Source organism: Monodelphis domestica, chromosome 1, assembly GCF_027887165.1.
Source record: "Monodelphis domestica isolate mMonDom1 chromosome 1, mMonDom1.pri, whole genome shotgun sequence".
Classification (NCBI taxonomy): Eukaryota; Metazoa; Chordata; class Mammalia; order Didelphimorphia; family Didelphidae; genus Monodelphis; species Monodelphis domestica.
The window spans coordinates 186,380,055-186,393,070 of record NC_077227.1 but is presented as its reverse complement, the minus strand read 5'-3'; the positions used below and the strand labels follow the sequence as shown (position 1 = coordinate 186,393,070).

The window sequence follows — 13,016 nt, the reverse complement described above, 5'->3', positions numbered from 1 at the left end:
TTTTAATAAAATTGGTTTCCTTTATAATCCTATATATTTTACCATTTTAAAATATTATTATAAAAAGGGATCTAAAAGTTCATTAGGGGTTCTATTAAAGGGGTCTAAAACACGCAGAAAATTTTAAGAACCCATGCCCTGGAAGTTATACTCATGTTAATGATAGAGTCATTGCTTAAAGCACTGAAATGTGCTTTTAGAGCAAATTTACAAACCACATAAGAAAATATATTTCATTACTTTACAATCACATTTTGTTTTTAAGCTTGTTAAAACAGTACTTCCTAGTAATCATCCACCTTATTCATCAGAATGGGATCTGAATGACATTAGGATATCTCTAAAAATCAAATTCTAACACCTTCTACCATCCAACCCCACAAACTTGTACTTACTTGCAAAAGAAATACAGCATGATACAATAGGAAGATATTGGGTGTGAATATCAAAAAACTTGGGTTAGTTGTATGATCCTGGCCAAGTCATAATCTTTATCTAATCCTTAAATTAGGGATAATGCTATTTGCACTGATTACTTCAAAGGTTATTATGAGGAAAGCACTTTACAAGACTTAAAATGCTATAAAAATGTGAATTATCAGTATTATTATTCAAAAAAGAATATGCCAAAGGCTCAAGGCAATTAGGAAAAAAGACTTTGAAAACATTTTAGACACCAACACACATCGTAATTGTTTTAAAGACTACCTAAGTGATTTATCAATTAAAAAGTTATATTCTCCCTAGCTATGTGACCCTAGGCAAGTCACATAACCCTGTTTGCCTAGCCCTTGCCCTTTCTTCTTAGAGTTATTACTAAGACTGAAAGTAAAAAAATTTTAAAGTCATACTACTGATTTCATTTCATACATATACTATACTGCACTGAAATGAGATGTTATACATGTTAAAAAAATCAACTTTCTAATGATTTATATTCCAAGGACATTATTAAGTCATTAAAATGAAATGAGCTATAACAGATGTTACTATCCTTTTGGAAATTATTTGAAGACCAAGGAAATTATGTGAATAGAATTCATTCTAAACCCATTAAAATACACCAAGAAAATAAACAAGTGGAAAACAAATGGCACACCAGAAGAAAGACATTTAAACATTTACATGTTCTCACCTAGCATCTAATTTCAACAAGAAAGGAACTTACTCCTTCTGTCCTGTTTCAGCACTATTTCCGGATACATCAGAACTAAGAGAGATGCCAGCTGGAGACTGCCGTCCAGTGTAACCAGATGAAGACATATTTGAAGAAAAGGACAGTCCATATGGTTCAAAATTGAGAACTGAAATTTTAAAAAGACAACAGGGAATCACATTTAAAAACAAACCAAAAAGGGGGGGGGGGGGCAAATTTATTTTTCACTGTTTAGAGAATTAAATTCTTGGTACTGACAGATTCCTTCAATAGAAAAAGTAATTCAGGACCATAGGCTACAGTAGTAGTTCTCAAAATTTTTTTGTCTTAAAACCCATTTAATTATTAAAAATTGAGTAATTCCCAAAGAGCTTTTGCTTATAAGATTTAAAGCTATTAATACTTACTATGTTAGAAATTAATACTAGTAATCTTAACCTGAACAATCAGTATTATTTGACCTCTAAGAGGGTCTTGGGGATCTCAGGAAACCCCAGACCACACTTTGAGAACCACTGGGCTACAAGATGCTGTAAGAAAAGAATATGCAAAAAAAGAGGAAGATGCAAAAGAAGGAAATCTGATCCAGTAAAGCAAGAAGCAGCCCACATGGGGGAGGGGCAGAAAGGAAGAGACCCAAGATTCCAGGATGAGAGCAGAGGCTGAGTAGAACTCAAAACTGCCACTTCAACTCATTCCTGAGTTGAGAGCCTGACAAGAGAATCTCAAAGGCTGGAGATCTCTCTCTCTCTGGACACCAACTGCTTCCTGGTGATCCTTGGAAGTCTTTTGCTCATCTCAAACATTGTAGATTGGACTTTGAAAGAAGCCATCTAGAGAGGATTTTCCCCACCTCTCTATTCCTAGCTCAAGAGTAGGAACAACCAGTAGTTGACCAGAAGAGGGGTCAAGACTAAGGGCCTGGACTCCCGAGATTTGGGGGAGGGGGATTAGTAGCTAGTCTCTAGGAACTCCTACTACCCACTTTCCTTACCCAACTTTCAATTTCCCTTCCTTGTGTGGTTCTCTATTAAAGTGTTATTAGTTAGATCAAGTCTGCCTACTTTCTGACCAAAGAAGGGGACTGAAGATTTGGGGAGAATCATACCTCTCCCCAAAGAGGAGGACTAGCTCAAGACCAGGACTGAGGAGTGAATTCAGATCTTAAAGAGGAAAGTGGTAGCTGGGGTACTGGGAGGATCCAGAGGCAGAAAAATCTTTCCTGCCTCTCAACAATAACTAAGATCAAAAAGGGAGACAGTGGGTCATTTCCTTAAAGCCCTCTCCTCCAGTCCTTAACCTCCACCTCCCAACACCATTCTCTGAGGAGACATATTCTGTCCCTCAGGAAGACAAACTTGGGCTGTCTTTACCAAGGGGAAAAGAGGGGAAGGCCAACCTCTTCTTCCCTCTCATTCTCTCAATCCTTTCTCTTTCTCCCCAATTTTACCAGTGTAGGTGGATGTAACCTCCCTTATTGGCCTATATTACAATACATGATACATGCTATTTCTTTCTAATCTTTCTAATACAAGCTATTTCTAATCTTTCTAATACAAGCTATTCCTTTCTGACTTAGAATATTCTTGCATCCAGAAGTCATAGTCAAGAAGAACTCTGAAAGTTACATGTTGAATTTATTATATATTATTTTAAAAGAAAAAGTAAGTTCTACCTAATAAAGTTTGTCTCACATGCAATCTTCTCCTTATCTACAATAACAGAAATGTTCATATTTTTTGGTATTTAAGTTCAGAATTTAAAAAAAAATGAAAACTTCTTTTATTAAACCATCAATTACACATTACAAATGGCCAACATATAGTTCTTCTCCACATGAATGTGCAAGGGGTAAATTTAGGGGTTTTTGACTGAATATATTATACTAGTGGTTGCCAGGGATTTAATTCAATCCAAATAAAAATACTCAAGTCAGTTTGGGAATTTTGTAGTGGTTTAATTAATATAGAGGGAAGAAATTAAGAAGAAGAGAAAGAGGAAAAAGGTATAAGATTTCTCCTGCCTAGCCTAAGCTAAGGGAAGTTCAGAGACCTCAGCCACCAGGTCTCCTCTGAGATGAGGGGCCTCCTAGGAGGATAGTGTTTTAGGAAGTAAAGGGAAAAAAAAAAAGGAATTAGCCTAAAGTCCAAGAGAGCTCAGGGAAGATGCCTCACCGGACCCACACTACTGAGTTTCTCCCAGTCACCTCACCAAGGACCCTCGCCACCAAACCCAGACAAAAGCTGCAAGCACACCAAAATGCCAAGATGCTGCCACAAGCCGCACTCCTGCTGAACCCAATGTCTCCACGAGAGAGACTCAGAACTCAATGCCTCTGCTGCCAAAGAGAGCAGAGAGAGGAAGTGACACAAATATAGACTTTTCTTTACATCACTTCCTGCATCTCACATGCACCAATGGCAGCTTAAGCTTGACCTAGAACAGCCCAGGGGGTCTGTCAGTTGTTTTCTCATTTGTCACTTGCTTGCACATGTCTGTCATCGGCCATACCTCCTCAACACTTAATCCTTAAGTAGGGGTGTTTAACATTCCTGTTTGTTAGGATTTTTAAAACTAATCAGGGCATAGAAAATCTAAAATTCACAAATGGCAAAGTCTCCAGTATAAAACTTCATCTCCAAACTAAACTAATAGTAGAGCATTTCTGTGTACCAATACTGAAGTCGCTCTTTTCCCTATACTATTATGTAAAGTTGCTAGGGGTTTTTTTTTTCCATGAATATGAAAATAAATATTCTTCGTGTTTTATTAGGTCCTTCCACCAGGCTTCCTTGAACTTCCTATAATCTTCAGTATCTCCCTATTCTATTGATACTTAACATAACCAGGGTCACATACGTAGTAGATTCAGGATTCAAAGCTAAGTATTCCTGATTAGGTTTTACATCCTTGTAAGTCTAGTCCTCTTTCCTCAACTAATAAAATTCTTTTCAACACAGAAGTTATCCATTCCTAAAGAACTCCTAAATATTTCTTTACCAAATGGATTCCTTCCTGTTCTTTATATATAGTATAGTAAAAAGTTTAATTTAGAATAAATCAGACAACTTCTCTCATCATCCTTTATCTTGTAATTTAATTACCAAACATGATCTTTCAGCCACATTGATGAATTCAAGAGCCTTGTCAAGTTTAAACTCATTTGCTAAAACTCAACAATCCTAGTAAGTACTGGTTTGGGGACCTAAAAAGCAAAATTTAACCCCTTCCTTTTACTGGATTATTTTCTAGGGTCAAAAATCTATTGTGACTTCATTTTGCTCATTTCTGACCTTCATTGTATAATCATCTATGTATGTTATTATAAGAGCCAGTAATCTTTTATTAATGTTCTGTTCAAAGTAAACCATGGCAGGGATGCTGGATAGTTCAGTGGATTGAGAGCCAAGGCCTAGAGACAGGAGGTCCTAGATTCAAAGCTGGCCTCAGATACTTCCCATCTGTGTGACCCTGGGCAAGTCATTTAACCCCCACTGCCTAGCCCTTACCACTCTTCTGCCTTGGAATGAATACACAGTATTGATTCCAAGATGGAAGGTAAGGTTTTTTTTTTTTTAAGTAAACAATGGTCCTAGTTAATTTTCCAAAGTACAAATCTACGTAATTGTTTTGCTTATACCATGGTCTCAATTTATATGGTAGCTTGAGGAAAAGAACCAGATGCAATTTTTGGCAAAATTCATTGTCCTGTGTTTTCCTAACCTGGCATTCATTAATCAACAACAAAAACACAATCTGTTGGGCATCTACTATAGGCAGGACACAAACAGGTGGCGTTCTTTTTGTTTTAACTAACTTTTTTTCAATTAATAAGTATTATTTCTTCTCTCTCCAAGTCCTACATCAGTCATATTCACAAATGTCATTTGCATATTATCACTTCTCTGTCAGAATTTACAGAAAGAATCTGTAATTATGGTTGGCCATTGCACTATCAGAAATCTTCAGTCTTTCAAATTTGTTTGACATCACAACTTTTTAAAATATAAATCATTCTCTTGATTATGCTCATTTCACCCTACATCAGTTCATTCCAAGTCTTTCCAGGTTTTTCAGAAATGCATTTTGCACTCTAGACAATATAAAATATTTGGGAATTTATCTGCCAAGGCAAATTCAGGAATTATATGGACACAACTACAAATAAAACTAGATCTAAATAACTGGAAAAAGATTAATTGCTCATGGGTAGGATGAGCTAATATAATAAAAATGACAATCCTACCTAAACTAATTTACTTATTCAATGTCATACCTATCAAACTACCAAAAATATTTTTCGTACAATTACAAAAAATTATAACAAAATTCATCTGGAAGAAAAGATCAAGAATGGGAACTAATAAAAAAAATGTGAGGGATGTGGACCTATTAGTACCAGATCTTAAGCTGTACTATAAAGCAGTGATCATCGAAACAATATAGTACTGGCTAAGAGATTAATGCGTGGATTAGTGGAATAGACTAGAGGTAAATGACCTCAGCAAGCTGATGTTCAAAAAACCCAAAGATCCCAGTTTGGGGGTGGGGGGTGGGGAAAAGCTCACTATTTGATAAAAACTGCTGGGAAAATTGGAAAACATTATGGGAAAAATTAGTTTTAGATCAACATCTCACATCCCATACCAAGATAAATCCAAAATGGGTAAATTTAAAGAGTGAAATCATAAATAAATCAGGTGAACATAGAATAGTATACCTTTCAGATCTATGGGAAAGGAAGGAATTTAAGAACAAGCAAGAGATAAGAGAACAGTACAAGATATAAAATGAATAACTTTGGTTAAATTAAAAGGTTTTTGTACAAACAAAACCAATGCAACCAAAATTAGAAGGGAAGCAACAAACTGGGAAAAAATTTTTATAACATAATTCTCTGAAATGTCTAATTTCCCAAATATGTAAGGAACTAAGTCAAATTTATAAGAAATCAAGCCATTCTCCAATTGACAAATGGTCAAGAAATATGAATAGGCTGTTTTCAGATGAAGAAATCAAAACTATCAATAATCGCATGTAAAAATGTGTTTTAAATCCCTCCTGATTAAAGAAATGAAAATCAAAACAACTCTGTGGTACCATTTCACACCTAGCAGATTGGCCAATGTGATAGTAAAGGAAAATAATAAATGTTGGAGGGGATGTGGTAAAATTGGGACACTAATGCATTGCTGGTGGAGTTGTGGAGTTGTGAATTGATCCAACCATTCTGGAAGGCAATTTGGAATTATATCCAAAGGGCTATAAAAAAATGTATGCCCTTTGATCCAGCAATACCACTACTAGGTTTGTACCCCTAAAGAGACAATAAAAAAGGGTTGTACAAAAATATTCATATCCATGCTCTTTGTGGTGGCAAAAATTTGGAAACCAAAGGGGTATCCCTCAATTGGGGAATGGCTTAACAAGTTGTAGTATGTGATGGTGATGGAATACTATATGAACTATAAAGACCTCCTTGAATTGATGCATAATGAAAGGAGCAGAACCAGAACATTGCACACAGAGATTGTAACATTGTGGAATGATCAAATGTAATCAAATTTGCTACTAATAGCAATGCAATGATTTAAGACAATCTTGGTGGACTTATGAGAAAGAATGCTATCCACATCAAGAGAAAGAACTGTTGGAGTAGAAAAGAAAAACATGTAATTTATCACTTATTTATATCAGTATAGGATTTGTGGTTTTAGTTTTAAAAGATTATAACAAAAATGAATAATATAGAAATAGATATCAAGTAATAATACATGTATAATGCAATGATTATAACGGGATGGGGGAAGGGAAGAGGGAAGAGACCATGAATCATGTAACCATGGAAAAATATCTATAAATAAATAAAAATAAAGACTGAAAGCTATGTCCTGGGGATCCTAAAAGTGACTAAATGCTCAATATAAATAGCTTAAAGCATGGATTCCTCTCTACACTTCAGTCTCTTGTTTCTAGTATCCATACCATAAATGTCATATAAAAAAATTCAGGTTAGTAGGAGAAGTACTACACACACACTCCTAGACTTAAAACAATTTTTTTTAATTGGCAAGATGAGTAGAAGTGAAAGGGAGAAAATTTTACACAGAGTTGAAATGGAATGCTGGAGAAGTAGAAGTGACAGACAGGAGCAGTTGGAATGTTCAGGGGCAGGACTATGGGGAACCAACGAACTCTGGGGTCAGTTCAGTTTTGAACCCTGGAGTGAAGCAGCTCCCATTCCCATGTCAGGATTGGAAACCCACCATTTCCTGAGGATTTCCCAATCATATCTGATGCCCATAGTTACTGTGAACTGATTCTGCCTCTCTGTTAATACAAGACCTGTGTGGACTGACTGGACATTCAGTTGCCTGAGAGGGTTTACCCTGAAGGGCAGGCTGAGCCAATCCTGAAGACTGAAACATCTCCCTCCATGCCAGCACTCCTATAGACATTTGCGGTATCTTTAATACTAGATTAGGTTAGCCAGCATAGGAATACAAGAAGACAGAAAAGATTTCCAAGCTGGTCCTGGCTGTTGGCCAAATCCAAAGGACCTTCTTCAGTCTATGCTTTAGCTAAGGGGAACTCCTGTTTACCTCTTCCCTAATCTCACCCTTGTTATCCTATCCCAAATATATAGCTGTTGTTCATAATTAGCAGTCAGATCTTTAAAGGAAGAAGAAAGAGGACTGGTGGGAGAAGGGTTATTGGGAGGAAGATCTCTATTAGATCCACATTATGCCAAGTCCTGGATCAGAAGCCATTGATCTTCCTTCAGCAAGGGGTTTGGCCAGAAGGGACAGGGGGGGTTGGGGGGAGGGAAGTTTTCACAAAATTTCCTGACATTTCTCCACTCCTGTGGTGTTCCCAATCTGGTTCAGACTTCTGCATTTACCCGTGCCTCCACCTTACCAGTAAAGGACAGAGGGTAGCCATCAGCTCTTTGTCCGGGCAAGGAGGAAATACCCTTGGGGGTTAGCTCACTAGACATTCTGACTAACCAGCTTACCATCATCCCAGGGGCCCCTTCCTTTCCCTTTTAACATAAGGTATAACAAATTAAAACTGTCAAATACTTGCAGTGAACCTAAAATACAGGTAAGCATCCTTTGTAGCATCCCTCACTGAAGTCACTATGAAAATATATATTGGAGAATAGACAAATTGGGTCTCTTGTCAAAATTACACATTTACATAAAAATGTTAGAGAATATTTGAGGGGATGATCTTATTTCTGCAAAGCAAATCACCATGATAAATGTTTACAGATATGGGGTTATATCCCTCCTACCTACAAATATGACTTAAATCTGAAGTCTCCCTTACTGCCCCAGAAGAAAACTGTTGTTATTGTTCCTGCTAGTGCTGCTGTTGCTGCTTTTCAGTCATATAAAATCATATCTAGCTCCTCATGACCCTATTTGGAGTATTCTTAGCAAAGATGCTGAAGTAGTTTGCCATTTTATCCTCCAGTTCATTTTTTACAGATAAGGAAACTGAGGCAAAAAGGGCTGGGACTTTCCCAGGGCCAGATTAGAACAGAAAGACTTATCATCCTGACACCAGGCCAGGCCTCTATTCACTATGCCACCTCATTGCCTAGAACAAATGCAAAGAGTTATTATCTCTGGGTCCTGAGACTATGTAACCAAAATGAACTGAATCAAGGAACTAAATCATGGACCATGAAAAGTCATTCTGTTATACTTGTGGGCTGTTTAGTTGGTGGCTAGAATCAAGACAAATGTCCTTTTCCTATCTAGAGTACATACATAAAGTGACCTCTCAATGCCTTGAATAAAGCTTTAGAAAGTACACTTGGCAGAATGACTGCTTAATTCTCGTGGTAAGAGGGTACAGCTTTTAGAAAGAATTCTAGAAAAGCTTAAGAATAGTTTTATAACTACCGGAAATATCCTGAAGTATAACAGGCCTATAATTTCTTCAACAAGTTGGGGAACATGAAGCCTACTAAGAAATTACATAATCCAAAGAAGAGTACTTAAACTAAGCTTTTGCTTTCAGGATGACATGCAACAATGAGATAGTCATTTGGGAAAATGAAAGAATAAGAGGTCACAAGTATAAGAACAGAAATAGGAACAGCAAAAACAATGAAAATTGCCAAAAAATTTTATGAGAAACAATGAACAAACCAAAATTGACATAAGGATTTTGATAGTTAACAATTACTTATTAATAATTTGCTTTGTGCCAGGCACTGTATTAACTGCCGAGAATAATTAAATCAATTATTAAAATGGTAATCTAATGATTAAATTAATATCTAAAGTCTAAGAAAAAATGGAGAAAATTCATACCAAAATAGTATATCTGAAACTGCATCAAAAACCACATACACAAAAGACTATGTACAAATGGAGACAAAGAAATGCAATTAAGAAATGTTAAGGGAATTGGATGCAGTAATTTTCAAACTTAATACAAAAATTTTTAATGGAAAACAGAATGGAAAAATTTTAAATTTTAATAAATAAAATGAAAAAATTACGAGTATAGCATTTAGAACTAGAAGAAAAGATCCACATCATCTACTCCAGCCTGTTCATTTTTAGTAGAAGAAATTAAATCCCAAAGTGACACAGACAGAATCTAAGGGTTGAAAGCGATCTCTGAAATCATATAACCTTATAAGGCACATCTCTAGAAGACAGCTAAGCGGCTCAGTAGATTGACAACCAGACCTAGGGAAAGAAGGTCCTGGGTTCCAACCTGACCTCACACCCTTCCCCGCTCTTCCCAGCTGTATGACTTTGGACAAGTCACTTAACCACCTCCACCCCCACACTGCCTAGCCCTTACTGCTCTCTTGCCTCAGAATCAATATAATGTACTGGTTCTAAGGCAGAAGATAAGTTTTGGGGTTTTTTTTTTAAAGGAGACATATCTGGCAATATTTTTGTTGTCAGAGTAGTCATCTAACATATCTCTATATATCTCTGAAGGACCTGCACGATGGAAAATGGACTCCAGTTACTCCTTATCATCTGCTGACCAGTAATGAAGACAGGTCTACAAGTGGCCTCTAACCTTCAAGGAAAAGAGTCAGGGAAGAGAGAAGGAGGAAGAAAAAGAGTGGGGGAGGGGGAAGATAGAAACGGAGAATGAATAAGATAAAAGAGAAGGAGAGGGGATACAGGGAGAGAAAAACAGGCAGAGAAGGGGTTGAGAGTAAGAAGATGCCCAGAATGGAACAGAATACCCTGGGTTGAGTGTGGCAGAAAACAATAACCTACTTAACTCTTTTTGTCTTAATGCAGTACAAAATCATACTATTACCTTTTCTGATTGCTATAGTACACTGTTGGGCATACTGATAGTCCTTGTCACTGAAACCTCTAGATCTTGTTCCTTGAAATTGTCTTGAAAATTATTAAGTTAATTTTTTTTAGCCCAAAGTAAAGGGCTTTATAATTATCACCATTAAAATAAAACATGGGATCTTGTCCAATCTTCTTGCCAAAAGAAATCTTTCTAGATCTCAATTCTCTTATTCAGCACATTAGTTATTCTTCCCAGCTTTGTGGCCTCTGCAATTTTTATAAGTGTACATCTGTGCTTTTATCAAAATCACCAAGAAAGAGCTGAACAGTGTAGGACACAGGATGTCTTCCTAGACATAATTACAAAGATACTCAAATTATTAACATTAAATAAAACATAAATCAGGTAGACATATTTGAAGGTTTATCAACTTCACAGAGGTAACCAACAAAGATCAAGTTGAAGAGAGCTTCCCTAGCAATAGTGAGTTCCTCCAAGTATTCTTCTGTTTGCAAATGATATCATGCTGATTGTATAAAGTCTTATAATACTTCAAAATAATATTCATGAGCACTCAAGAGACTAGCCTAATAATCCATATAGATAAATAAAATGGATGAAGAATTCCTATTAACATGTATGTGAAAGGGCAGCTCACTGAGTTAGGCCATCAAAACATGTCTTCAACAGGTACTACAGATATGCAACGAGAAAGAAGAGAATAAGCTAGAGTAGTGCTGGCAAACCTTTTAGAGACTGCAAGGGCCAGAACTGCACCTTCAGGCCACCTGTGAGCCCGCCTGCATTACAACTGGGCTGTGGGACAGAGGGGCACAGCATGTGAAAATTGTCATTAAGCATGTTGGAGAGGGGGAACAGAGCAGTCCCTCTGGCATGCCAAGATACGTGTGCCATGCCTTTGCCAACATGGAGCTAGACCCTCTGGCATGCCAAAATACGTGTGCCATGCCTTTGCCAACATGGAGCTAGAGTGCATTTGGTGAAATACACAACACTTTTAACAATTTCAAGTAGTTCCAGGACACAAAAATCCATATTCTGGAGATGCTCTGTGGGCATGAACTTTGAAATGAATCAAATGGGACTAAAGAGATGGGCATAAGTAGATTTAGTACATGAAGAAAAATAACTTGTGCCAAAAAAGTAAGTAAAAGAGAAATCCAGGGAATATAAAGTCACAAAAGGAAGTAGGTTGCAGATCTTATATAAAAAGTTTATGGGAAGATGCAGAATGAAAAGGCATGAATGGATTGTGATCTGTACCTGTGAAGGAAGTAATCATGAATCTAGTAGTCTAGAGTCTGGGGATATGATAAAAAATCAATGTATACATAGAATGTATACCTTCAAAGATCCTTTTACCTCAAAGGGATATGACATGTATATAAATATAAATATAAATATAAATATATATATATATATATATATATATATATATATGATACAAGATAGATAATGGAAGAGCAAAGGAAAGGTCCAGACAAAGTGCTATGAGAAACTTGCAGAGTTAAAACCACTTTTAGGTGGGGGAGGGGGGGATAGAGAAGGGATGGGGGGGGGGGGGGTCAGAGAAGGCTTCATGAAAGAAATAGATCTAAATTAATCCATAAAAGAAGAAAAGAATTTGGACAAGAAGAAAAGCAGACTGAAAAAACATAATCTAGAACATCAAGTATAGGAAGAGGAGAAACATAAAAAGAGGCTACAAATGTAGGCTGGCATCAGATTGTGGAATGTCTTAAATGACAGACTGAGAAGTCTGAATTTAATTTTATGGGGAATTAGAAACCATTAAAAGGTTTTTGGCAGACAACTGTCATGGTCATAGATGATAGCTAGAGGCAGTTAAGTTGCACAGTAGACAAAGCATGAGGTCAGGAGTTAGGAAGACCTGAATCCAAATCCTGCTTCATATACTCACTAGCTATGTGCCCTGGGGCAAGTCACTTAACCACTGTCTGACTCAGTTTTCTCAACTGTAAAAAAAAAAATAATAAAAGCACCTACCTCAACAGGGTTGTTGTGAGGATCAAATTAGAGAAGATTTATAAAGTGCTTCGCACAGTGCCTGGCATACAGTAGGCAATATATAAATGCTTATTCATTTCCTTCCCATACCTTCAAACCTGTGCATTTGTAAGATTATTTTGGCAACTAGATAAAGGATGGGGAACAACTGGAGACAAGGAAACCAATTATGGGCCTATTACAATGGTCCCAGTAGAGTTGATAAGGGCCTAAACTAGGTAACAGTATGAATAAATAGGAGAAGCTTGATGGGAGAAATACTACAGAGATGAGAACATAGCTTAAGTGACATTATGTAGGGAATGAGAACAAGGAAAAAGGCTGAGAGGATTCCAAGGTTTCAAGCCTAAGTGAATATAAGGTTGTGGTGCCATAAATAAAAAATAGGAGGAGGAGGGGCATTTTAAAGGAATTAATCAGTTCACAGTAGAACATATTGAGTTTGAGGTACTATCAGCACATCCAAGTGGGACTGCCCAACAAACAATTAGAAATGTTTTATACTGGGGCTGAAGAGAGA

The 13,016-nt window shown here is 36.8% G+C and overlaps 1 protein-coding gene across 7 annotated transcripts in view; it reads right to left on the bottom strand.

Moving 5' to 3' along the window:
* AP4E1 (adaptor related protein complex 4 subunit epsilon 1) overlaps positions 1 to 13,016 on the bottom strand; it is a 304,079-nt gene that overhangs the window by 51,990 nt on the left and 239,073 nt on the right. For all 7 annotated transcript variants that reach the window (XM_056810189.1, XM_056810192.1, XM_056810191.1 and 4 more), the window contains one exon: positions 1,169 to 1,304. In XM_056810189.1, coding sequence (XP_056666167.1) covers positions 1,169 to 1,304 — 136 coding nt within the window. The remainder of the gene's footprint in view (positions 1 to 1,168; positions 1,305 to 13,016) is intronic.